Source organism: Apis cerana, linkage group LG10 (assembly GCF_029169275.1).
Source record: "Apis cerana isolate GH-2021 linkage group LG10, AcerK_1.0, whole genome shotgun sequence".
NCBI classification, from domain to species: domain Eukaryota; kingdom Metazoa; phylum Arthropoda; class Insecta; order Hymenoptera; family Apidae; genus Apis; species Apis cerana.
In genome coordinates, this window is record NC_083861.1 from 8,451,276 (window position 1) to 8,477,476 (window position 26,201).

Here is a 26,201-nt window from a genome sequence, read left to right on the forward strand (position 1 = left end):
TCGAATCGAACCGATCCTCATATTTTCAATCTAATTGCTATTCTATCAGAATCGAACGAAATTAAATTTAAGGGAATCGAGTGGAATAATTTTTAAACTCGAATCGAAGCGATATTATATTTATATTTATATTTTCTCGATCCAATTGTTAATAATAATCGAACGAGTCGATTGGAGGACTCAATTTCCACGATCAACTTTTCGAAATTAAATTTAAAAGAATCGAGTGAAATAATTTTTAAACTCGAATCGAAACGATCCTCATATTTTCGATCTAATTGTTAATAGTAGTCGAACGAGTCGATTGGAGGATGGAATTTCCAGGATCAACTAGCAAGAAGAGAAATGGGAAAAGCGACGAGAAATCGTGGACGAATGAATGAACGAGGCCTCGATTTGCTCCCTCGAATTTTTCCATTGTTCGTCCGTGGAACGGCAAAGTCCTTCGGCTGAATGAATTGCGCCAAGAGTGGAGAGCCGATGAAAACAGCGGAGAATAAGGTGAATCACGTCGGTTTGAATTGCGCACCGCGAATATATCGCAATCCGGCAACCCTTCGCCCCGTGCTTCGGGTGCGAGTCTCGGTTAATGAGCTTCTTCTTCCTCCTCTTCGAAGAGGATCGCGAAAAATGGTGGGTGAAATCGTCGCTCGCCCATCCACTTCCCCTCTCCGCCGTTCCACGGCGAGCAACGAGGATCACCAGGACTATTAAACGAGAAGGCGAACGCAACGACGATAATGAGAGACTTGTGGCAACACGTGCAAACGCGGGGAGATGGTATCACCCACCCTGACGTAACAATGAGAAACTCCTCCGCAACGCTTTCCTTAGCCCGCAATCGGGCAAATAAATAAATCGGCTTGTCGCACGGTGGACTTGCTCCCGCAAGTCTTCTCCGGTCAGCGTTTCCCAACTTGAAATACCGCGTCTCGTTCCCCGATATCGATCGAGGATATCGATCCTTCAAATTTCAAATGTTGCAACGAATATATATCGACATATACACGGTGGAACGTAAAGTAAGAGGTTCGGTTAAGATTCGTTTCTTAGAATCGTCCCGAGATTTATGCTTGGAAGGAGTTGGGTGGGAAAGATGGATCGACCGAAGGGTTGGGAAACGCTGACGCAAGAGATTTACACCGAATGTCGCACCGTCTGCCTACACCTGACAACGACAACGGAATTTCAACGTTCGTATCGGCGGGGCCAGTTTTACGCAACGCAGGGCCGGGCAGAGAATCGAGGGGCAAAGGAAACGAAGCTTGTTCAACCCCTGCTTCTTTCTAATTTATCGCCTCGCGTCCAACGAGAACATCTGTACATCTTACGATACAACCAACATTTTTTCAACGTTAATCGATCGATACCTTGGAACGAGTGTTCCATGAATCCCAACATCCACGCACGTATCCACGCGAATCGACTTACGTACACTCGCGTATACCGATCGAAATAGAGACAGACAGAAAAGAGAGAAACAGAGAGAGGCTTGCTCGTTCTATTTTTATGGAGGAGAAACGGAGGACAGACGAAAAGACAGAAAGAGAAACAGAGAGAGAGAGACTTACCATCGTTATGATACTGTCTCGAGGGCAGAGAGACCGAGGCGGAAGGTGGTTGCAACGGGGCCCCCGCTTGGTTTCCGCCGTTTTGCGGGCCCGACGAGTTCGAGGTTGCGGAACTCGCTGGCGTCGCTGGACTCTTGTGTTCCGGCGTCGCGACCTGGTGACCACCGCCGCCGCCGCTCTGGTATCCCAAGAAATCACCTAAATCCGGCACGCATACGCTTTCGTACATGTTGCCCGCCACGTTCTCCAGCGAGGCCTTCGCCGCGTCGACATCTGGATGGAAAACGGAACAAACTTTCCTCAGTTCTGCCACCATTTTCCGCTCTTTTATTTTAATAATCGGCGACCCCTCCTTCTTCGCGCAACGATCCCGTTTTAATTTCCCCCTCGCGCTTTCGCGAAACATCGGGGCGGATGGAAATGGAAACGAAGGAAGGATCGAGCGAGGGATTTTTTGGTAAAAAATAATTGCAAAGTTTCGACCGAATATAAATTTCGACTCTTCGACCGTTTGATCCAATTCGAAGGATTGTTTACACACAGGTAGCGGCGAAGCGGGACGAGCATTAGGGTAATTAACGTTTATGCTCGCGGTTATAGAATTCCGTGTCATTAAGTCAATTACAGCGAGGCGGCGTTAGCCGCGCGTGCAAAGCCTCGCTCGGCTCCCTCCCTTTGCTTTTTACCATTCCGGCTTACAAGAGCGCCGCGAACATAATCGTGACCAGCGATCTTACCCGTGCTTCGTTCTTATTACGCCCATTATTGCGAAGGAGAGGATTGCCGTTCCCCGTGTGATTCATCGAAACCAATTTCCGAGGGACGCCTTCAACCCCCTCCCCCAACTTTTCATCCAAATTTCTTCCACCAAACATCCTCTCCAAGTTTCTCCCGTGTTCTTCGAGGCGAAAGAAGAGAGACGAAAGTTTCGATAGAGTCGACCTGTCTTCGAGGAGAACGACACAACGTAGCCTCGAATTTCTTTCCTTCCGGAGAGAAGAGAAATCTGGAGGGAGGGGGGGAGGGAAGAAAAGGAAATCCAAGGTTGCGCAAAAGTCGGCGAAACGACAGAAAATGGGGGACGATTGCGCGGGGTTTCGCCTGCATGACTCGATATCGCGTATAAAACGTGAATCGTGGAGGATGCGGCTTTTTAGTTTCTACCTTTTTTTTTTCCTTTTTTCTTCTTCTTTCTTCCTTCCTTTTTTTTTTCACGGCAGAGATATTTCCTAATATCCGTTCTCGTTCGCGGAATCAAAGCGATTACCCACGCTATGTCGCGTCTACACGCGTGCACCAACACACGCGGTTGGTAGCAGCGATTGGTCGCGGGTCACGAGCCTTCTTCCATTGTTGCGCCGTTGTATGAAAGAATCCCGATAAAAATATGTATATATATGTGTGTGTGTACGTATATATTTGATTCTCGAAATGTGATTTCGTTCCATGTAGATTATTACGCGCTACTTTGTTACTAACTTTCTCTCTCTCTCTCTCTCTTTTTTATATCGAGCGTATCTGCTCTATGATGCACACTCTTATCTGAAATAATTATCCTGGCTCGTTTCGTTACGGAGCCTTTGCTCATTGTTTCCCGATAACCGAGATATCTGTATCAGTTTATTCTTTTTTCCCCCTCCTCTCTCTCTCTCTCTCTCTCTCTTTTATATTTAGAATCACGCACAATAACGTATTATTATTTATTATTTATTTACGCTAATCGAAAGAAAAAAATGATACACGATCCTCCTCTCCTCCAGAGCCTGTCGAGTCCATAATTAATTGATCACGCGATGAGAAGACAGAAGGACAATAATGATAATGAAAAAAAAAAGAAGAAGAAACGTCTCGGATGAAGATCTGAAATTCGTCGTGTCTAATCGGGCTCTGACTCGATCGAATCGCGATTTCCACGCCGATCTGACGACACGAATAATCGATCAGGAAGTACGGGATTTTACTTAACGGGGAATTAAATCATGGGTGAACCTCCGCTTCCTGCCCGGGAATCATTTTCATACCTTGGCCTCTCTCTCTCTCTCACCCTTCTTCGCGTCCCTCCTCCTTCCTGTCCGCAACGCCGAAGATGTACAAGTTCCAAGGAAACTGCCCTCGATACACGATACGAACGGATAATCGAGATCGATCGCGGGAGATCGTGGGAGAAAGGGAGAAACCGGAGAAACTTGGTTTCACGCTCGACCCGATTCATCGATTGTTCCAATTACGCACGAGCATTGGCTGGATTAAAAAATCCCCGATCTCGTTCAGTTTTCGAATATCGTCGAGGACCGTTCCTCTCCGTCTCCGAAAGGTGTCATCTCCTTCGCGCAAAATTTCCCTCCTCGTCCACCCTGCGCGATCCACCCTCGCCGATGAGAAAAAGATGGAATAATGGAAAAATTTCGATCGATCGAGGATAGATTTCGAAAGCGGGGCACCTTTGTGCGGAGGACGTCCTCACGAAGGAAAGAAAGGAAAAGGAGGAACGCGCATAGAAAAAGGTGCAAGCATTATCCTCGTGCCACGACCCGTCGCGAAGAATGCTGCCGCTCTATCTCGTAATATCGAAACACGAGTGGTTGCATGCGCGAGGCTTTGACACGCACACATGCGTGGCGCGTACGAGCGGTCCGAAAACCACCTAAGTGGCCGAGGCAATGGCACGGGAGCATTCTGGCGGGCACAGGATATCCGGAACGGGAGTTTCTATGCCGCGCGTCTCTTTTTTCCCTCCCATTCTCTCCTTCGTCCCAAATAATAAAAAGTGCCGATTCAACGCTTCGAAAACACACCGAACGTACATAGAGAAAAGAGGATATACGCTCTCGTCTCGCCTCCTCGTCATTGTTCCCCTCCTCCTCTCCCCTTCATCCCCGGTCAATCTCCCCCTTCCTTCCTCCCTACGTGTGTACCTGTGCCCGCTACCTGTGCCGTGACATTGCGATTTCACGGCAATTCGATCTGTATTCTTGTCCACCGGACTATGGGACGGCTCCCCCCTCCCCCCATGGATATAGGAAAACCGATTCTTCCGTAACAACCTGCTCCTCCCTCCATTCCTCGCCAATCTCTGATAAAAATCGACCCCCTCCTACGATATCCTACGCGTATATCGGGGGTGCAAACTTTTTCTCTGGGAAGAGACGATATTATCACCGGGAGGGAGATCGACGAAATGAAATCCAGCATTTTCTATCCGAGGGACGATCCTCCAGGAAGAAACTCTCCTCTGCGCTTTCGGTCGGAGAGCTTCTCCTCTTCTCTGTTTCTGGGAGGGGACGACGTTCTTCGCGATGAAATCTCTCTCTCTCTCTCGCGTTTCGATAACTCGAATGTTGCGCGTAGATTTTCTGTGGAGAGGAGGGGGAAAAGTGACGTACCTTTTTGAAGTATCTCGAGGTGTTCCCACAGGATATCGCCCATGAAGGCCGGAGCACGTGCCAGAAAGGATTCCTTCCCCATGGCGCAAATCTGTTTCCCGGTCATGTTCTGCCAGGGTTGTATCGCTACACCCGCGAGGGAGAACTCACCGATGGCCCAGTGCAACCAGTGAGCGACAGCTGCTTCCGACCATTGCCTCGGATCTGAAACGTAATTCTTCGGGTTAATCTCCTTGTATTCGGCCGTGTATGCGTCTTGGGATATTTTTATCCATTCGAAAAAATTGCACGGACAGGATCGGGCGATTGTCGTGAGAATTGGACGCGGATTGGAAATAAGGGAGATATCGTTGGAGAGTTTCTCTAACGAGTATTAAATAATGATTGAGTAACATTGACACGCCACGCCCGTTTTATTAATTTATCAAAGTCGATGCGTAATATATCCACTAATCGATTAGGAATTTCATCCATATTCATATGGAGAGAGAGAGAGAGAGAGAAAGGAATTTTTGAATTGTGAATTATTCCAATTGTATCGACAATCTCTACGATCGATATCTGGAGAGAGATATATATATATATCGCCACCATAAACTATATATACATCGATGAGATCGGGTCGAAATCAATTCACGGCCGATAAGTGATAAATTCGTTAAATTTCGTCGAATAAAAAGTAATTTTATTATCGTCGATTATTTAAAACCCGGTGACTAATCACGTTTTTTTTCAATGCTTTCAAACAGGAAACGATCGATATCTATTCTAATGGAACGACCGGTTTTAATGTTCACATCTTTCATGATAATTTTTCCTCTTTTTTTTCTTTAATTATTATAATAAAATCGTTATCGTTCATTTGTATGCAAGTTACGATGGAATATCTTATTGCTTAACTCTGGTTAGTTTATCGAAAGTGAAAAATATACATATATCTAACATTTTAACGCGTTAAATTGTTTTAATTGTTACTTGGAAAAATTCGAAATTTAAATTTTCAAAATGTCCGCTCAATACGATAGAAATTGTTTCTAATACAATTTCGAAAAAAGAAATCACGGATCGGATAAATCAATCGGTTGTATCCCCGACAACAAAACTTTCAGAGAAGCAAGTGCGAAACTTTTTCTTCGGGATTCTATTCCATCAACGAAATCCACTTATAGATCGGTAGATCGTAAATGCAATAGGGTTGAGAATGGGTTAACGATTTTAACGAAGCGAGGAGGGAAAAAAAGAAAGGAAAAGAAGAGAAGAGAAGAAAAATAGTGGGGCACGAGAGGAAAGATTACGAGGCGAGACAAAGGCTTTTCGAAGACGAGAGAGAGAGATATCGCGTCGGGTTGACGACATGATCGGTGCTCGGGCCCGGCCATCTTTGGTAGAAGCAATACCGAGAAACATTGGAATGTCCCATTTGAGGTGCGCGCCCATATTTGCACGCGTGTCTTGCATTGTTTCGCGGTATCTTCCACGCGTAAAAGTACAGTTCGGCTCATAATGCAAACAGAAATTACGACGAACTCCCCTAACGCGAGGCCTTCTTCCTCTCTTTCTCTTCGCCTCGTGCGCCATAAGAATTCGTCGAAACGTGCGCAAACGCGAATCCACTGTTGCCTGTTGCCCTCCGCGATGATACTTTCACTTTCTTTATTTTCTTTTTTTTCTTTTTTGATCTCGAACACGTGGAATCGATAATATTCCTCTTTCATTTATTTTTATTTTTTCAACTTCTCTTATTTTAGGGAGGAAAGAATAGTAATAGTAACAATTGTTGATCTTTCCATATCCTTGAGAGTCATTTCGACTCGACGATATCCAGAGAATTTCATTCTTGAGTACATCGATAGTTATTGGACGATGAAATTGCTCTTACAAATATTTTCAAGTAACGCAAGATTTATTCGAAATATTCCCTTAATTTTTAATTCTCCTACTTGAAACGAAAGTCGTTCGAAACGGAACACAATTGCCTAATAATAATCTGAACACTCTATATATATATATATATACACATTAAGATACGATCTCAAAATCACGGGTATTCATTAAGTAATCGCGGCTGGGAACGAGGAGAGAAAATGAAAAAAAAAAACTTCTTGTTCCGTATTATAAAATTAAAAAAAGAAAGAAAGAAAGAGAAAACCGACGACAAAACGCTTTTACATACGACATCAAAACTCGGTAATTAAGCAATCGTACATAAAGGGGACGAAGAAACGAAAAGTTTCTCCGCTCCACGGAGATATAACACTCCTCCTATCACACCGTTTTGAAGCAAGAATGGACTGGTAGAGGCAACTATTTTTTCTCGCAATTCTCGTCTCGCCGATAATCTCGTAACCGGCGGCGTCGCGATCTGCATATTCCTCTCTCCGGGCGATGATAATGCACGAAGAATGATCTAATGTAATACAGGACTTTTAACTCCCACCCGCTGTTTCACCTTATCTACCGGCCGATTACGTCGTAGGAAACTAATTGCCTAGATTAGCCTATTGCGGTGCGCTCGATTAAAAGCCGGACGAGAGGCGGCCGAGATCCTCTGCGCGTCTCGCCACGTCGCGACACCAATGCTCCGTAATCGCTTCTACCCTCGCGCTCCAATATCTTGGCGACGCGCCGTTTTTCCGCACGCCTATTACTCCTATCCAACCGAAAATTATATCCAACGCGATTACGACGCGTAATTCACGACGGATTAGAGGACCGAGAGGAGAGAAGAAAGCTGCATCTTAATGATTTCTTTAATGGAAACGAATATTTTTATCGGATATTCAGGAGGAATCATCGAGGAATCGAAAATAGCTTGATATTTTATCGAGAGTTGTATCGATGTAAATACGATGTAATTATAGGCGGGAAAGAGAGGAGGGAAAAAGGAGGTGGTCAAAGTTTTCTTTAACGGAGGACGATATTACTCAATGGATAGGGACGAGGAAGAAAAGTTCTTAAAGTTTCTTTTTTTAATGGAGGACGAATATGAATATTTGTAAATTTGTACGTTGAAGAATCGAAAATTTAACTCTCGAATCGTGACGGATCGTGAAAATTACATCGACGCAATTAGAATCGGGGAGAGGAGATGATCGAAGGGATGATTCTTGAAAGAATTTTACATCCAATAGACGTATTCCAGTCCTCCAAAGGTGAAGCCTTCCAAAATTGTTCCAAAATCTTCTCTCTTTCTCTGTGTGAAAAAAGCGGTTTACACGTTGGAAAGGCGTTTTAAAAGCGAAAGAAACGGAGTAATCGTGGAAAGTATACGGGGGAGACGAGTGTCGGCAGAGAGAATTGTGTTAACAGCGGTGACAAGGAATAAGTTGGGCAAACATCGGCGCGATCCTCAAATATCGGCGGCGTCCTCTTTGATCGTGCGGTGCGCCGTTAGACACTCGCGCGGAGTCCACTCTTTGCTCTCTCTCACCTTTTCCACTATTTATGTATTATCGCCGATCCCTGGTCCCGATCCGTGCGCGCCACCAATCCGTTTTCCACGAACGTCCTTCGTGCCCGCCGGGGATCACTGCCGCCCCATTCATAAAAACGGACTTACACTCGCGAGTCACGTAGCGGCGAGGATTTCGATACGGCCATCCGACACCCGATCGTTTCTTCTTCGCTCCTCCTCCCTCGTTACGCGTCGCTTGCACCTTTGATTTCTCATCCCCGAACGACGATTGGATGCCTCGAGCACCTGGATGCCGAGCCTCGGGTTCGGAGAGCGCCGAATATCAACGATACAATTGTATAATTTAAGTGGATCTCTCAGTGGGTCCAAGATTTTTTAAAGGAAAGGTGGTTAAGAGAATTGAAACGATTAAGATCGTTTATGATCTTAGGGGGAGGATAGCGAATTTTGTAAACGAAAAGGAGATAATCGAAGCGCAGGTGTCACGCTCGAAGCTGTCTCGACGATAATCGAGAAACACCGACCGTGATTTCGGTCGGTTGGTTTAGGAAACCGTCCGCCGCCTGTGCGAGACCCGTAGGCCGGTTTACCTACGATACGACGTACCTGCCCTCCAGTGATAAATTTCACCGGCCTCTCACAGGTGGACAGGTGGATGCCAATTTCTCTCTCTCTCCCCCCTCTTTTTTCCCTTCCTTTTTTCTTTTCGTTTCATTTCTATGGATCTCAGTGGCAGATCGACGAGATGCCAGATTACGAGAGCATTACGACCAACGTTTCTAATTAGACGCCATCTGACGCCATTTCTTTCTATCGTCATTACAGCGCGTTATCTCCGATCGGTCTCTTTCCTTCCCTTTTTTCAATTCTCTCGAATATCACGCGTTTATTACTTTATTCAGAGATTCGTCCTCTTTCTTTTCTCCTTAAGAAATTTCGCAAGGGAGGGGACTCGTTTACTCCCGATGAGACATTCTGACGCGACCACGACGATTCGACAAAAAGGATACTGCATCCTTGGCGGCGCTTATTATTCATAAGAAAGGCAAATTCTGAATAAATCATAGGAACGTGTGCGTCGGTGGTGGTGGTAGTGGGGCGCTCGTGACGTCTAGAAACGCGATCGCGAATGCACGCCGTGTCTCGTTGCAGCAGGTGCGGCGCCTCTCTCCTCTCTCCGTCCACCGTTCGTAGCACGCGCTGTATCGAGAAGTGGATCGAACTTGATCCGAGCCACGTATCCCGACCGATCGAAAAATCCCTTAAATCTATCAATTAACGAAAGATAAGATAAACGGCCCAAAAATAATTTTCGTATCGTTTCGCCTCCGATTTACTCGTAGTACGAGTCGCTTTCCAAAAAACCCGACATTGCAAAATATCCCAACTAACTAACTCCCCCGATAAGAGGGCCCATAAATTCGATCGTCTCGAGTGAATGAAGGGAAAGATCGATCAGAAGGAGAAAAGAAAAAAGAGAGGAAGAAAGGTCTCCGAAAGTGGATCGGCGCGAGTGGTTGATGGTTCACGGAGGTCAGAGACTGTAGGTGATCTGACTGGAGGGTACGAACCCGGGGCATGTAGACCGGAAGTAACGTCACACCCGCGTGGCTCTGAATGCGCATACCGGATGTGTGGCATCGGCTCCCCATCAGAACCATCAACATCACATTCACAATTCTTGCACATCGCCGCCTCGTCGCACATCGCATCACATCGCGTATACACACGCACGCACGCACGCATCGACGCGGTGCACGCACCAGCCCCCCCTGCTCCCCTCCGCCCCCCGCTTTCGAAAGGGCCACGAGCGGCCCGCCACGATTTTTCGACAAATTTCACCCGCCCGCGCCTGACCGTGACCGATTGTGCAACGAGACGAGAACCCGGTCTTCTTCGTTTTTCTCTCCTTTTCTCTTCTCCTTCGTTTCTTCCTTTTTCTGCATTTTCGAGGATAACAAAGTCACCTCGATGATTTATCGTTCAACGATCCGTGAATAAATTTGTTAGTTCGAGCAATTTTAGTGATAACTGATCGAAGCGATACTATATAGGTTTTTAATTTGGTTGCTTTTTCAACGGGACAACAATGCTCGATGCTCTGATTTTTGGAATTTTGAATTTCGAAATTGCGTTGTAGAATGTATGCACCATTTTTGAAGCGAGACGGAGAAAATGCATGGTTGTTACGTCAGTTAAAACCTTGGCTGATTATGCGGGCAAGAATAAGTATCTATCTGCAAAAACGAGATCGATAATGTTTCTCATTTTTGATTAAGTAATTGCATTTGAATGGTGATTTAACGTTCGATTTATTTGTCATTAAAAGACAATTTAAGCATCTCTGTTTTACTTTATAATATCGATCTATAAATATTGACAAAGAAAAAAATCATTGATACAAGAAGAAGAGAAAAAAAGAAGAAATCACTCACGCATAAACGAACCAAGCAATCGATAAATCGATATGTAAAGAAGAAAATATGTTTTTCCAGACGAAACCGTCAAAGATCGCCGTGTCGCGGCAATGAGAGGATAATTAGAAATCGTCGAGAAACCTGTACGCCATGAAACGTGCATAAAGAGAAGGGAACAAAAAAGAGAGAGAAAAAAAGGAAAGAAAAAAAGAAAGAAGGAATGTTTTCCGCGAGATTGGGATATATCGAGAGAAGAAAGAAGGAAAAAAGGCGGCACTCACCTTTGGTTATGTTGAGGCGGACTCGTTCCTTCTCCCAGGAGGCGAAAGAGGCCTCCAGGGCCTCGGTCATCTTCTTGTTGGTCCCAGGTGTTAACGGCGGCACTTGTGCCGGTATATCTGAAACGCGATGACACATCCCTCGATTAATCAAATCTCTCAATTTAAGCTTCGATTTATTCGAAAATTCTCATTTCTTAGCTTCTCCTACACCTACACCCCTTCCACAAAGGGGTTCGTTATCGAAAAATTCGAAAAAAAGAGTAGTAGAATTATTCAGATTTGCGGTTGGAGATTACAATCTCCAATCTCGTAATTAAAAAGAAATCCTATCAACCTCCCTTAAAAATCCCTTAAAAAAAGTCTAAAAGAGTCCCAAAAACTCGAAATATGTAACGTATTAATATCCTATTCCCCAAAAAATATCCGTAACCAGCTCGAAAATCCTCGTGATCTCGTGAACAGAGGCGCGCATTCGAGGAACCAGCGACATTCTCTGTCAAAATCAGTAGGTGGTTGCTCGAAGGAAGAGAGAGACAGAGTTGGGAGAATCGGTGGATGTGTGAGAAGCCAGGTTAATGGTACTTCTCACAAAGCGGCGTGCACGCGCGCGGAGAGAGAGAGAGAGTGGCGCGTGTACACGGAGGAGGAGTGCGTCAGGTGTCGCGGCGGCGGCGGCGGCAGGAGCAGCGAAAGCGAGCAGAGGCGAGGGGGGCATGCACACCATCCTAGATAGCATCGTCGTAAAGAGGGGTGCAACTGGCGGGCAGGTGCAGGTGCATCGTCGTTGTAGGTACGCTTGCTCTATGCCGCGCACAACTCGGCGTACGCCTTATGGCGCGATGCTCCTCTTCTTCTTCTTCTTCTTCTTCTTCTTTCGTGATGCGTGTTACTCTTTGTCCTCGATGTAGCGCGGAATTTTTGAAATTTTTCCTGGATTCGACGAGATTGTCCTTCGACTCCTTATAGTCTTCTTCCCCTCTCTTCTTCTCCGCGATGTATTATTCTTTGTCCTGGAATATAATAGGCTTTTGGAATTCGTCGAATGGAATTTTGTCCTTTGTCCTTTTCGTTGCTGGATTCCAATTAACGTTTTTTTTTTGGAAGTTGAAGAAATTCTTCACGACGATGGATTATTATTCTGTGTTCGGTATATAAATAGATTTTTGGATTTCGAAGAGTTTCTTTTTTTATCGTCGAGTTCCAATTTTTGCAAGTTGAAGAAGAAATTCTTGCTCTTCACTGAGATGAATTATTCTTTGTTCGGAATACAGTTTTCGGTTTCGACGAGTTTCTTTTTTATCGTCGAGTTCCAATTTTTGCAAGTTGAAGAAGAAATTCTTCACTGAGATGAATTATTCTTTGTTCGGAATACAGTTTTCGGTTTCGACGAGTTTCTTTTTTATCGTCGAGTTCCAATTTTTGCAAGTTGAAGAAGAAATTCTTGCTCTTCATCGAGATTTCTTTGTTCGGAATATAATTTTGGATTTCAACGAGTTATTATTCTTTGTTCGAAATATAGTTTTGAATTTCGAAGAGTTTCTTTTTTTATCGTCGAGTTCCAATTTTTGCAAGTCGAAGAAGAAATTCTTGCTCTTCACAATGAAGAATTATTCGGTGTTCGGAATATAAATAGATTTTTGGATTTCGAAGAGTTTCTTTTTTTACCGTCGAGTTCCAATTTTTGCAAGTTGAAAAAGAAATTCTTGCTCTTTACGACGGATTATTCTATGTTCGGAGTATAAATAGATTTTTGGATTTCGAAGAGTTTCTTTTTTTATCGTCGAGTTCCAATTTTTGCAAGTCGAAGAAGAAATTCTTTGTTCGGAATATAGTTGTGGATTTCGACGAGTTTCTTTCTTTTTGTTGTCGAGTTCCAATTGTTTTATTGGAAATCGAAGAAATTCTTGCTCTATAGCGTACAAGATAGAGCTTCTCTTCCTCTTTGCGATGTACTCTATTCTTCTGAATATAATTGGACTTTTTCTTCTTTTCTGGTTCCACGTACCATTCCTTCTCCTGGAATTACAGCTTTTGGAATTCGTGAAATGGATTTTGGACGATCCTTTGTTTCTTCTCTTTAGCAATTCCAATTAGCAGCGCGTTTGGAAGAAGTTGAAGAAGTTGTTTCACGAGGAAGGCGTAGATTGATATCGATAATTGCACCCTGGTCTGCTTAACATGGAAATTTGTTAGCCCGTTTCTTTCTTTCTTTTTTCCTTAACGATCGAGGTATTTTTGGAAATGTTCCGAATCGACAACGAAAATGAGATGATTCGCCCATCGTTTGAAATCGAGCGTTTGCGCGATTTTATATTTGCAAGTGTCACGGGTCGGGATTAAGCAGTACATCACGAGCAATTAGTTGAACAACAATGTTGGTCAGGATAAACGAAGTATTATGCATAATTTTCTCTTTTGTTACAGTTCTCGTTCGAGGGTGAAAAGATCAAGATCCTAGATTAGACCGTGACTTCATAGCTATTAGTGATATAATAGGTTTGAAGAAACACTACTCGATCTAAACTATAACGACCCCGTTAAATCCTCCATTGCAACGATCGTATACATATACATACTCAACACGGGAAGCGTATCTTTTTATCTGGAGAAAGCAAAAGACCTGTGGTCGCGTGTGTTACCAGGCCACTGGTTATGTTTTCATACCCGCCAACCACTGTATCTTATCAAAGGCCTCGCTTACGTTTCTTCCGTTTTCGATAAACAGAAATTATTCTCGTCCAACAGTCCAACTCCCTCCCTCCCTCCCCCCAAAAACCATTCTTCCAAAACCTCGTCCAATTTAAACCGAAACGATAAGTGTCCCTCGATCCGTCCAAACCGTGGAACGAGAAAGAAAAAAGCAGGAAGGGGGAAAAAGGAAGAGAAGAAGTGGACGAAAGCGAAGGTTACGGCGTCGAGGAACTTAGGATGGCGCGTCGCGATAAAAATCGCGTTTCCTCGGGGATATCTGCACAGCTGGATTTGCATGGGTATAAGCTCTTCCAACGGCGTACCGCCGAAAGTCCATTAAGTATGTATGGCGTGCAGGCACGGTAAGTCTCCCATAAGCACCTTTGTCTCTACGCGGACAGGTACGCACACGCGGTGGGGCGCGCGTGTGCGTGCCAGCCACGCACGAACACGTACGCGCCGCAAATTTGCATACGGCGCGCGGTAACGAACGTACAAAGTATCGTCGTCGTCGTCGTCGTCGTCGTTTCTCGTCGTCGAGGTTGGCTAGGGAACACGGCTCGTTCGTTTCGCATGTTCACCTTAAATGGTTCTCGCGAATTTGACGCGCGATAGAAATAATAAACGATTCGTTTTCTTTTTTTACGAAGCGGATTTTAATTATTCCTCGTTTCGCGGGGTAGAATAAGCGATACTCTCGATTCGAATTTAGAAGGATATCCAGGATCGTATCGATTTCGACGTTTTCCATCCCTTCGAGAGTCGTTTTTAACCACCCTCGAATCGAAAGTGGTAAAATTGTACGTCTTTCTCCCCTTTTTCTTTGCACGGATTAAAAATATATCTCGACTCGAATCGTGATTTGAAAAATATTGGTAAGGTTGTTCGAACACCTACAATGTTGATAACGTTTTGAAACGGAACGTGACTGGTGTTTCAAGGATAACATCGCCTCTTTCGACTGCATAATTAATCGCACACCTATATATATATACATATATATACACACATATTTCTTCTTTTAATTATTATCTATCGTTTAATTCACAATCTATTATATTTATGCATCCAATCCGACAATTTTCTTCCTTTAATCGAGATACCAACTCCTTTCCTCTCGTCGAACCAACAATTCCTCACAATTCTCCCAATCGTTTCAATCATTCCGATACGTGTATATATATATCCTCGATCGAGGAGCTGGAAAAAATTACAATTCATAACACGGGTTGGTCTCAGAAACGAAAACCCTGAAAAGGCTGAAAACAATCCTTTTCCTCTCGTGTATAATTCAATCGCGGTTTTCCTCGACGAGTTACTCAAAAAGAAAAGAAAAATGCCGCTTCTATTTCGATCCATTGTGTTCTTTCCGCGAAACTGCACACATCCGACGTATCCCCGTGGCACGGGTGCAAAGTGTATCAGCCGCGACGCGGAATTATTCATCGCGACTACTTTGACGAGTGCGCGTGGTGGAACGTGTAATCGAAGAAGAAGAAGAAGAAGAAGAAGAAGAATCGTACGCGAGGATCGAAAGAGCGAAGAAGCGGAGCCGCCGCCGGAGGAGTCGAATTGAAAACCCACGTGCCACGGCGCAACGCTTGCCCCGTGCTCGGAATAACAATCGGGCCACATTTGCAGGAACGACGCCTGTGGCTGCCTCGTTCCGAATGCCGTGTATGATCGGCCGCGACGAGCCCTGCCCGCAAATCTCCTCTCCTCCGCTTCGGGAGCAACAGTTTTCGTTGGAGATGGATCGTTCCACTTCCCGCCCGAACAGGCCATCTTCGAGTCGGTCGAAACGGGATGCTGAGAATCAGCAGATTTTCCGATTTCTATCGGTTCCTCGGTTCATTTCGACGAAGGGAACGCGAAAGGAAACGCGGGAGGAATATTTAAACGGGGAAGTTGCCCTCTTCCGTACGATTTGTTCGAGGAGATTCAACCTACGGACCGTTTCTCCGGCGAAAATGTGAGAAGATCGACTGCCGTTTATTTATTTATTCTTTCGGGTGATTTTTATCGTGAGAACTGATGAAAACAAAATACGACGCTAAATTTCCAGGGAAAGGTACTCGATGCACAATAATATTCCAGTATAGTAGAAGAGTGAATGGTGTTTCGCGAGGCGAGTGACTCTCGAGTGGATCTTCGCCAATGGAGAGATGTAATGGAAGAAAGAAGAAAGAAAAGAAAAAGAGATCGATCTTAAACCGATCCATCATCCAGTCGCGTCCAAGGCGTGGAGTCGTATGAATAGTAATCGCCACTTTCTCACGCAAAATCTTTGCAACCCCGCGAATGTATGGAAGATAGCCGCGGGCCGTAATTACAAAGCTACAAGTGGAACATGTGGACATTTCCTTTCGTGCGACTAATCGTGTCTGATGTAATGAAACAGGAGGGGAGGAGAGCAGGATCGGAGGATGCATCTGCGATTCTTATTCTATCGCGATTGTCGATCGCTGGAGAAGGAACGTTCCCAATTGAAAGTCTATCGAGGCGCGCGCAGATGCTTTGACAGGAGCGATTAATCTTCGAATAATCGCTATCGCCTCTTTCGCGTCACGTTACGTGGATCTTTGTAAATAAAATTTATCATACGTGCTTCCTTATCCTCGTGTGCATCGATCGGGAGGAAAAAAGGGAAATTAAATCGAGCGTTTCTAAATGTTCCTTGGCGTAAAACGCGCCACTTTGCAACATCTACGTCCAGACAGACCGCTCTACCTCCGCATTCCAACTTCTTGCATCGATACGAACCTCGTATATATATTTTTATTCACCTGTTTAATCGCGTTAACTGTACAAACAACGTTTCACGTTCGATCGACGAGTAACATGGACGAAGAGTCGTTGCTCTCGCTGCAACGACACGCGACAATGGAACTCGAACGAGAACTTGAACTTAGCTTAAATTGTATGTGCATTTTTCTCCCGATATTTCGTAGAAGAGAAATATCGTCTCTCCAAATATCTTGCTCGGTATCGAAAAAGAAATAATCGACGAGGATCTTCCCCTCCCTCCTCTCTCTCTCTCTTCTCTTCTTCGAAATAAAATTCGATATCGAGACCGATATCGAAGCCGAGTTGTCCGCGCATTTAATAATCTAATGGAAATGCAAATGGGTAATGACCCGCGACCCAGCTGACACTTGACCCGTTCAACATAAATTTGCATAGCTCGTTTTATTCGCGGCCAAAAGCCCAACACGCTGGAACAAACGCTTATCGATGAAAACATGTGAAATATTTCTTTTCTTTTCTTTTCTTTTTTTACGATAATCTTAATTGACTCGAAGGAACGCATTTATATTCCACCCTTGCCGGCAAGAGGATTTCTCGGCCTTCGTTAAAATCGAATTTATTACCACACTTTAGTAGTTCCTCCTCCTCCGAATTTTTCTTTAAAATTAACCAGGATACCGTTCCTTGCGTGTGGACAAGAGGATTAGATCAGTTTTGGGATTGAAACTTTTCCGCCTCCGTTTAAGTGAATATTAAAAAAAAAGTAAAAAAAGCACGCTTCCTCGAATGCGATTAAAATAGGATTTTTGTATTTTTTCTTTCCCTCCGCTCGAAACAATTTGATAAAGAGCAATCACTTGTTGCATTTGTCGCGTTTTCCAATTGCAAAGGAGGAGGATAACTCGTCATCTCGACTACCCCGATCATCTCCGTTCCCCAATTTTATTCTCGAAACTGACCTCCTTGCCGGGAATCTTTTGAAAAGCTTGAAATTTTAAACACAGAAACCAAAATGTTCGAGACGTTAGGAAGCCGAAAGAAAAGAAAAAAGACTGGAAAACATTATTAATGCTAATGGTTCGAAGATCGATTCACTCGAATCGAGGAAATTTTAATTGTAAATTGTGTACAACAACTTCAGAGACGCACGAATTAACTGTATTATTTAACGTCGATCACGATTAAATGTATGCATTTGACGCAATTAACGGGAGGAAGGAAGAGGGGGGGGCAAAATTGGAGGAAAATATTTGAAAATTTTTTCCTCCCCGCAAAAAGTTTCCCTCTCCGACTTTACATTTTCTCTTCTCCCGAAACGGGGGGAGGGGAATTAAAAAGCGACCGTGTTCCACGGACGAACGCTTATACGGCGTCGTAATTTTTCTCCTTTTTTTTTCTCCTCCCCCCACCTTCCTCTCCTCCGCGTGGAAACGAAGCTTGTAGATGAGTTTTAACGGACACGGGGCACGTGCTGGCAACGTCTTCTGGCTTATCCCTCTTTCCACGCCGATTCTGGAATATACTCAGCAGCCAAACAACTGCGGCAGCTGTCCTGAACAAACTACTACTACTACTACTACTACTAGCCCGTGTGCACCACGAAATCTTCCACTCTCCTCTCGTTTCGTTGCCACGCTCACGCTCATTCGAGATCCCAAATTTTTTTGTAACTAAGCCAATAACGATTTCTTAAAATTTTATTTCTCTTCCATTTAAATAAGTCGATTGAGTGAAATTCCGTTCTTATTTCCCAATTTTTCTTTTTTTTTCATTTTTATCACATCGATACGTAAAATTTCTGTCGCTTGCCACGTGTTACGTCACGTTATAACAAGTGTTTGGAAATATCGGAAAAGAGCGTGGCGAGAAAGTTGTCGAAGAAGCAAACAAAGATGGCGATCGTTTGGGGAGAAAAACGCCAGTGGCACGCGAGGTAATAGAAAACGAGGCAGCAGTTTCGATACTCTTTTCCCCCTTTCTTTGGAAGCTGCTTCGTAATTGACACTTCCCTTTCCATCCCCTCAATTAAAGATCGAGAAAAACACGACACGTCGATTGATTTCCTCGCGTTTTCCAAAGTCGGACGGGATCGTTTTCTCCTCTGATCCGTTAGATCGTTACGTATGTTATAATAAACAACGCAACGGTTTTCGAGGAAAGCGGAGAAAGAAGTAAAAATTCGGTCGATCAATCGTTCCCTTCCAACTATTAATTCTCGATTATTAATCGAGAGCGAAGGAAGGAGGCCACCAAATTGCAAACGTTCCGTCGATCGCTCTAATTAACGTAACACACATGGCGCGGCACGGTTCCGTTCGTCCTCTGTTCAGCAACTCGTACACCTGTTGCTCTCGCCGTGGAACGCGTCCAACCGGGGGAGACCCCTGTTCACCCCTATGGGAACGATTCCAGTGAATTGGAGAGCGAACGAGGGTCGGCCGAGGATAAAAATACCTACCACGAACGAAGTACATCTCCGTGCAGCCGCAAATCCTCACCCAAATTATTCACGACGAAAATAGAACTGGAGGCTAATAAGGCTACATCTTTGACAATTTGTCCGCCGTTTTCGAATCTTCCTCGAAATCGTTCCATCTTTTAAACGGGTATTCTTTCCATGTGTACGCACAACGGTGTTTGGCTTTCCTCGAAAGGGTTCCAGGTAGCCGGCGAGATAAGGCTTATCCTTGCGGTTTGTTTGCGCGTCATCGTTTCGATGGTGCAACAACCACGCCTCCGATCGAGCATCAATTTTGAGCTCCTTTGTTTCGTTTCTGACCTCCAGATTGAATCGTTCAAAAAATCTTGGTGAAAATCATTAACCACCGTGTTTATCTCTACGTGGATTGATTGGTTTAAACTGAGAAAAGCCGAAGGACGACGATAAATAATCCTGTGGGTAAAAGATAAAAAGCATTGCGACACGAAGAAGCGGAGAGAGAGAGAGAGAGCTTCCCCTCCTCTCCTCGAATCGTGTACTCGATAATGACGGCCATATTAACGAGCAACTGTGGCGACATTGTTGATTATCGCGAAACCGCGTGTCTCGACACGATAAGGACAGGCAACGAGCGTGTTACGCTTAATAATTAACGCCTAATCGGCGAAAGTATGAATTCTCATGGCGTGTTATTAACGTAACGATCGGTGTCGCTTCAAATCAGTTAAATGGTCCGCAATCGGTGGCGGAAATAAGGGTAAGGTGGTTATTTGCGTGGAGGACGACGAATCCTCGTGTGGATTCATGGGAAAATTAAATTTAAGCACAAGTTAAGTCGATTCGAAGGAAAGAATCCCAAAATAGAATAATTCCCGTCAAATATAGCATGAAAATCGCTTTACCCCAAAAATTCCAGACTTCAGACTGGTCAAAAAAAGAGAAAAAGAATCCACTATCGCCTTACCGATTCTCGACTTTCGGTCGAAAAAAAGATTCCAAGGGAGGAAAAACATGGGCAAGAACGAGTGGCAGGGCATCGTTAGCCGTAGCGATTATCAGAAAACCGCGTGTTTCGCCGAGATATCGTCGGCCGGCGGCGTGCGTCCCGTGATAACGTCGCGGTATGCCCCGCCAACTTCCTGACACACATCCACCACGCTCCTCCAATCCACCTTCATCCAGCGTACTCGCTCGTACTCGCTGGTGGAAGAGCAGAGGTATCGGGAGAGCATCCCAAGAATAACGAGGATCGCGACTCCAATTACCGCTTTTTGCCTTCTCCCTCGACGCAGATAAAACGGCCGATTAAGGTGTATCGGTTTATAGTTGGTCAACCGGGCTGCTTTTCTCGAGAAAACTCGATTAATCGAGACGAGCGGGCTAATTAAGGGCGGGGAAGCAAGTTTGGATTAGATAAGGGGAAGGGGGCGGATTTAATTATCCGTGGTCGTTTCTCAACCGTTGGAAACACGTAGAAGGAGGAGGAAAAATTTTGAAACGCGTCCCGGAGAAATTGCGAGCGGTGCGTGCGCTATATTTGAACCACGTACGACAGGGAATGGAAACGAGTAAGCGATCGAACCAGAATTGGTTCGAACGATCGATTTTATTGACCGAGTTCGACGCAGTCGAACGGGGTTTATTAATAGAAAACTCGCTCCGCGAATGATATATTGTTCTGTGATTTCATAGGCAAGGTGTATATATATATATATACGTGTTCGTAAGTCACCGTAAGGACCACTTGTCGGTTTTAAACTTGATATTTGTTCAAACAGAAGTTGTAATAAGAGAAATATATCGTAATTTATATCTTCTTCATAAATCACGCTTGTTATTAAGCGACAATTTTATCTTTGCATAACAAATAATCCAGAGACGATCGTAACCGATCTATGGATCCGTGCATACCGACAATCTTTTATCCATCCATTTATTAATATTCGAACCACTAACGAAGTTTTGCTTCGGCTAAAACTCTCGTACCTTTGCGAAACGCGTTGGACCATCAACGTTCCCCATCGAGAGAATCATCGTACTTAATTGCAATTCGCGATCGTTATTATTACGTTACATCAAAGCGAATGAAATTTCGCGGAATCAAAATCGACGAGCGGTTGTTCGTTGGAATCGAGGAAAATTACGCGAGAAACGTCTGTCTCTCTTTTTTAAAATCCCTCCATCGGGCGAGTCCGTCGATAAAACCATGGAAAATAAATAAGTATAAACAAGGCGCTCTTCTTTATTTTCTTGCCGCGATTCTCCAACGACTCGCACGCGTTCGCGATCGAAACGAGATCGAAACGCGCGGATCGTTCCAATCGGATCGCTCGCAACCACGCGAATTGCCGCGGAACCGAAACCGCAATTAGCACAGAATGTTTCGTGTACTGTTAAACGCGCAGTCGACTGTGTCCACACTTTTTTCCCCCGTTTTTTTCTTTTTCAGAATTTGCTTTACGCTTTAGCTTAATCTCAAGGATTACGGGAATAAAGCGAATAAACGCTGGCGCGAAAATTGCTTCGGATGATAAAAATGTAAATTTTCTCTTTTTTTCCTTTCGCGGTTGAAGGTGAAAATTGGCGATATTTAAGAGACACGTTATAATGTGAAAACCTCCTTTTTTTTTCTTCGCACACAGAAGGAATTGGAAAAAAAAATTAACGTTAACACGTCGTAAATCGCATTACACGGAATTGGACGCACGCGTGAAGGAAGAAATAGACGAAGGCGCGACGTTATATCGAGATTCGACGGAGAGAATTTAAGTTTAGCTATTTCGCTTTCCAATCTTCCTTAAAACGCAATCTTTCCAACCAAATAATATTCGACTAACTTTCTCTCTTCTCGTTTCTGCAAAGCGACGATTTATACTTTCGTACGTCATTCATCGCGAAAAGAGAAATTATAAATACGATCCCTCTCGTAACTCGCGCGCAAAATCAACGATCACGTACGGGAAGGGAAAGAAATTCATTATTCTTACACACAATTCCTATATAAATTTTTCAAGAAACCGATCGTTCTAGATTGTTCCAAAAAAAAAAAAAGGAAAGGAAATCGAATTATTAAAAATGTAAAAATTACCCGAGTAACGAAGTTTCCGATGTTTCCAATATATACTTAAATGATTCGCATAAAACGTGAGAGGGAGGAGAAGAGAAAGGAAGGATTGGACGGAAGAAATAATCGAGCCGAGGGAAAGAGAATCGAAAAGGATATCGAACTCGATTCTATTCGAAAGGAAGCGGCGAGTGAATAGAGGGAGGGGGGAGAAAGAGAGGAGAGCGAGATTCCCTCGAATCCGTCTTCGACTCTCGGTGATATCTACATGAACAAAACGGATCAAGCCTCGGAACCGGTTGCCAGGAAGCAAGCAGCAGCATCGCCGGATAGCTTCTCCGCTCGAGATATCCCCTACTTAGAGAAGTGTCTTCTCGACTCGCGGCCTCGGCCGTGTGTTCAACGGGTGTGTAATCCACCCGTAAGATTTATCATTAACCCGCGCTGGATTCGCTTCGGCTAAGAAACTTTCCGGTATGAAATAAGCGAGCGAGTTGCAACGCGTGCATGATAAAAAAGCGTAATCTCGTTTCCTTTTTTCTCGAGGTGAACCAGTGAAATTTAATTACATCGAGGAATATTTCCTCGAAGAGGAATATTTCGTTCGATCGAAAGAATTGAAGAATCTTTCGACTCTTTTGTTCGATCGTTCCACGGCTCGATTCGAGGTTTGTTTCTATTTCGCGATGATAAGAAGGAAAAAAAGTTAACAGCAACTTCCGTAGTTTCTCTAATTAATTAATTAACACGGAACGAAATTGATTGACTTTTCACGAACATACGAGCATGATAAAATAAATAAAACGTTACCAGATTCTTCTTAATTATCAGGCAAGAATCGAGCAATCGATGATAATTGAATAATTCAGAAGGGAGATATTTAGAGAAGGAAATTCGAAATAATTTCTCCTCTCTCTCTCTCGAAAGAGGCTCGTGCTCGAAGAGGAAGCGTGTCAGGGTCAAGGGTCGGCCACTTCTGGAACAAGACTTCCCCTTCCCCTGGGGAGAGTCCCTCCAACTGCAGGAAGTGCATATGCTCCGCCGGGGATGCAGGTTGCACTCCTGCGGCCTCGACATCTGTTACGATCCGTGACTATTCGTCACGACGTTAATCTCGTGCCAGTCGCGAGTCTGAATGATCGGACGTCCCTGTCGGTGTCGGGGGTTCAACTTTGAATGGGGGAACGCGTGCCTTTTCCATTCATAAATTCGCAAAGCAACGATTAACAACTCTTGCCAGGGATCAAAACAACAAGCGCGTGGAATTAAAGGAAGGATTTGAAATTTAAAAAGAGATCCATCTCTCCGATTTTTCCGAAAATTCGAAAAAACATTTCTAAAATATTATGCACGCTATAACAATAATAATAATAATAATAATAAAAAGAATTAAGAAGAGGAATTACGCATGAAAGGGAGACTGGGCGCTCGCAACGCCGTTTCGCTACGAGGTTCCATACCTCTGGGCCTGGCGAAGGACTTCATGGCCTTGATTCCCATTCCGGCGTAAGCGTCGCCTCCGTAGTCAACGTACATGAGTGCCGTCCTCGCGTGCTCACTGTACATACACGAATTCCCGGATCACTGTCATTCACTCGTGTTCCTCGTCGTAATCCTCGGCCGCGCGTGCACTCCGCGACAAAACTTCCTTTCGTTGCATCACTCGGCGGGGCGACACTCGGAGGGAGGAAGAACCGGTGCTGAAGGGTTGAACCCGGCCGTCGGTTCCATCGACGACGAGGACTCGTCGTCACCACCGCCCGCGGAGGAAACGAACAGGAAATTCCTCTTCTATCCCATGCCTATGGGCCGACCATCCAGAGCCGCTCTAAGCCATTCTCCGCCCGTCTCTCGCCGTCCTCAGTGGCGCCCTTGTCGAGGAGACTTGACACGAGTCGAACGCGCCATCGAGTGCGTTACGTACCCTTCTTCCTTTCCTCTTCCTTCCTTTCTTTTCCACCGAAAAGGTTCCGCCAATTTTTATTATTCCTCGAGTATCTCTCTCTCTCCTTCCTCTCTTCGCCGAGTGCTCGCCAAGAGGGAGAGGAAGAGAGGAAAAGGGAGGGGAAAGCGTTTCGTCCGTAGCGACGAAAAAGGGAGAGAAAAAGAAAAAGTCACGGCACGGTTCCAAGAGAATCACTACGAGGACAGTTCCCTTCCCCTGTCCTCCGCTCCATGTCCTCCGCTCCGCGGAGAGGACGCGCGGCAGGTGAGCAGCGCAGGTCGGCGAAGAAGAAGAAAGACTGGTCGGGCGGCGTGAACACGGCGAAACGCGAGGCGGGTAGTAGTAGTGGAGGAGTAGTAGTAGTCGCGTCTTGTGGAAGCCGGTCCGCAGCGGCGTGTCCAGCATGTGTTTGCTATCAATTCATAACCGCGGCCCACGGGCTATTTCCGAATACCTGCTTGCGCAACCATGACCGGCCGAGGGGGGAGGGGGGCTGCCGCGGTCCGGGGAGCGAAACGGAAACGAAGAGGCGCTCGATCGGGGGCCTGGCTCCGAAAATACGCGAGGAGGAAAAAAGCGGTTCCAGCTTTCTCGAGGCGATCCAGTCCCAGCGGAACGCCAATTTATCCGTCCATCCGCCGGGGAGGGGGGCAGGGGGTCGTCGCGACCATTTATCACCATCCACGTTTCCCCTATTTCTCGTCAACTCGAGCGAGCGGGCAGGCAGGCAGGCAGGCAGGCACGCACGCGTGCACGCACGCACGCACACACACGCGTCGTGGAAGAAACGGCACCGATGGTCGAAGGTGAAGAACGACGACGACGATGACGACGACGACGACGAGTAGAAGAGAAACGCACCACTGTATCGTACTCGCGATCTCGGCTCGCCAAGGCGAGAGATTTTTACGCTTTCGGATGATCCGGATGAAGGATGGAGCGCGATCTTGGAAGCGAGTAGCGTAGTAGTACTTTGGGCCGAAGCGCCACCGTCGAGCACGTACGACCGCGTTCCGCAGGTAAGTGCGTACGCGAGGAGAGAGAGACGCACAGGGCAGGAAGCGAGGAGAAGAGGAGGTAGGATAGAAAAGAGAGGGAGAGGGAGGGAGAGAGAGTCGGAGCGAGCGAGGCAGCCGGACGAAGAGGACGTCGAAGAAGAGGTGGAGGAGAATCGGTAGGAGAAGGAGGAGATGGTGGTGGAGGGAAGAACAGAAGAGAGGAAGATGGGAAGACAGACGGTGTCGTGGGGACAGAGAGGGGATCGAGAGAGTTTATTCGAGGCAACGGGTCGTGGGGGACGTGGCGGCGGCGGCGGCGGCGGCGGAGTTGACGGCGGAGGTGGACGCGCGTACCGTGGGTTATTCCTTGTCCTTCGCCCCGTTCAATCGCGCGGATTCGCCTGTTGGCCGACCGACGAGATAACGACGACGTCGAAGATCGCTGGGGATCGTCGACGTGTGCACCGAGCCAAATATGACCTCGAGTGTGGCAGCAGGGTGGAGAGGAGAGGAGGGAACGGGGAGGGGGAGAGAGCGAGAGAGAGAGAATCTTTTGGATACGATAGGACACCCGTTCCGTTTATAAGACAGAGAACGGTAGCGGGTCTGGATGGAAATGGGTGGATTGACGAAGGTTGAACGATCGTAGGTGATTTTTTTTAATTTAAACGGGGAGCTGATCGGGAGTGAAACGGGACAACTTACTAAGAAGAAGAGCGTCAACTTTTTCCCCGAAGAAACTCCAACTGTTCGGTTCACGAAAATGTGAAATGTGAAAAAAAAACAAACACGAGGAATTAAAAACGAGGGAAAAAAGGGGAAAAAACGTGTACGGCACCCGGTCGGATAGAGACAAAGAAGAGACGATCGACCGATAGGCGAGAACGAACGCGCGAAGAAGAGAAAAAGAGAGAGGAAAGACACTCGAGTGTCTCTCGAGAGTCCCCACCAATCCCGGTGCACGCTGGCCTAGCCTCACTCCTCGCCAAGTTTTATGAATGAATACTCTCCTGTCGACGCGGCAAACTCACACTGGCGTCGGCGCACACGACCACCCGCTTCCCGTCTCGCTCCTACCACCCGAGTCTCCCCACTCCTCCCACCTTTTTCCTTCCTTCTTCCTACCACCTTCGCCGTCTTTATCAATTACGCTCCTCTATCCTCTTCGCTCCGCCGCGAGAACACCTCTCTCTCTCTCTTCCAACTTCTTCCTCTCCCATATCTCTCCGTCCCTCTTCCATCCTTTCG

The 26,201-nt window shown here is 45.6% G+C and overlaps 1 protein-coding gene across 8 annotated transcripts in view; it reads right to left on the bottom strand.

Annotated features, from left to right (window-relative positions):
- LOC107993111 (ETS-like protein pointed) overlaps positions 1-26,201 on the bottom strand; it is a 107,482-nt gene that overhangs the window by 18,097 nt on the left and 63,184 nt on the right. For 4 of the 8 annotated variants that reach the window (XM_017049336.3, XM_062080106.1, XM_017049335.3 and 1 more), the window contains 3 exons: positions 11,068-11,184; positions 4,955-5,158; positions 1,572-1,844 (listed from right to left, as the gene is read on the bottom strand). In XM_017049336.3, the coding sequence (XP_016904825.1) occupies positions 1,572-1,844; positions 4,955-5,158; positions 11,068-11,184 (594 nt within the window). Of the gene's footprint in view, positions 1-1,571; positions 1,845-4,954; positions 5,159-11,067; positions 11,185-23,416; positions 23,962-25,658; positions 25,993-26,201 lie in introns of those variants that run through there. The other 4 variants (XM_062080110.1, XM_062080107.1, XM_062080109.1 and 1 more) reach the window with 4 other exon arrangements.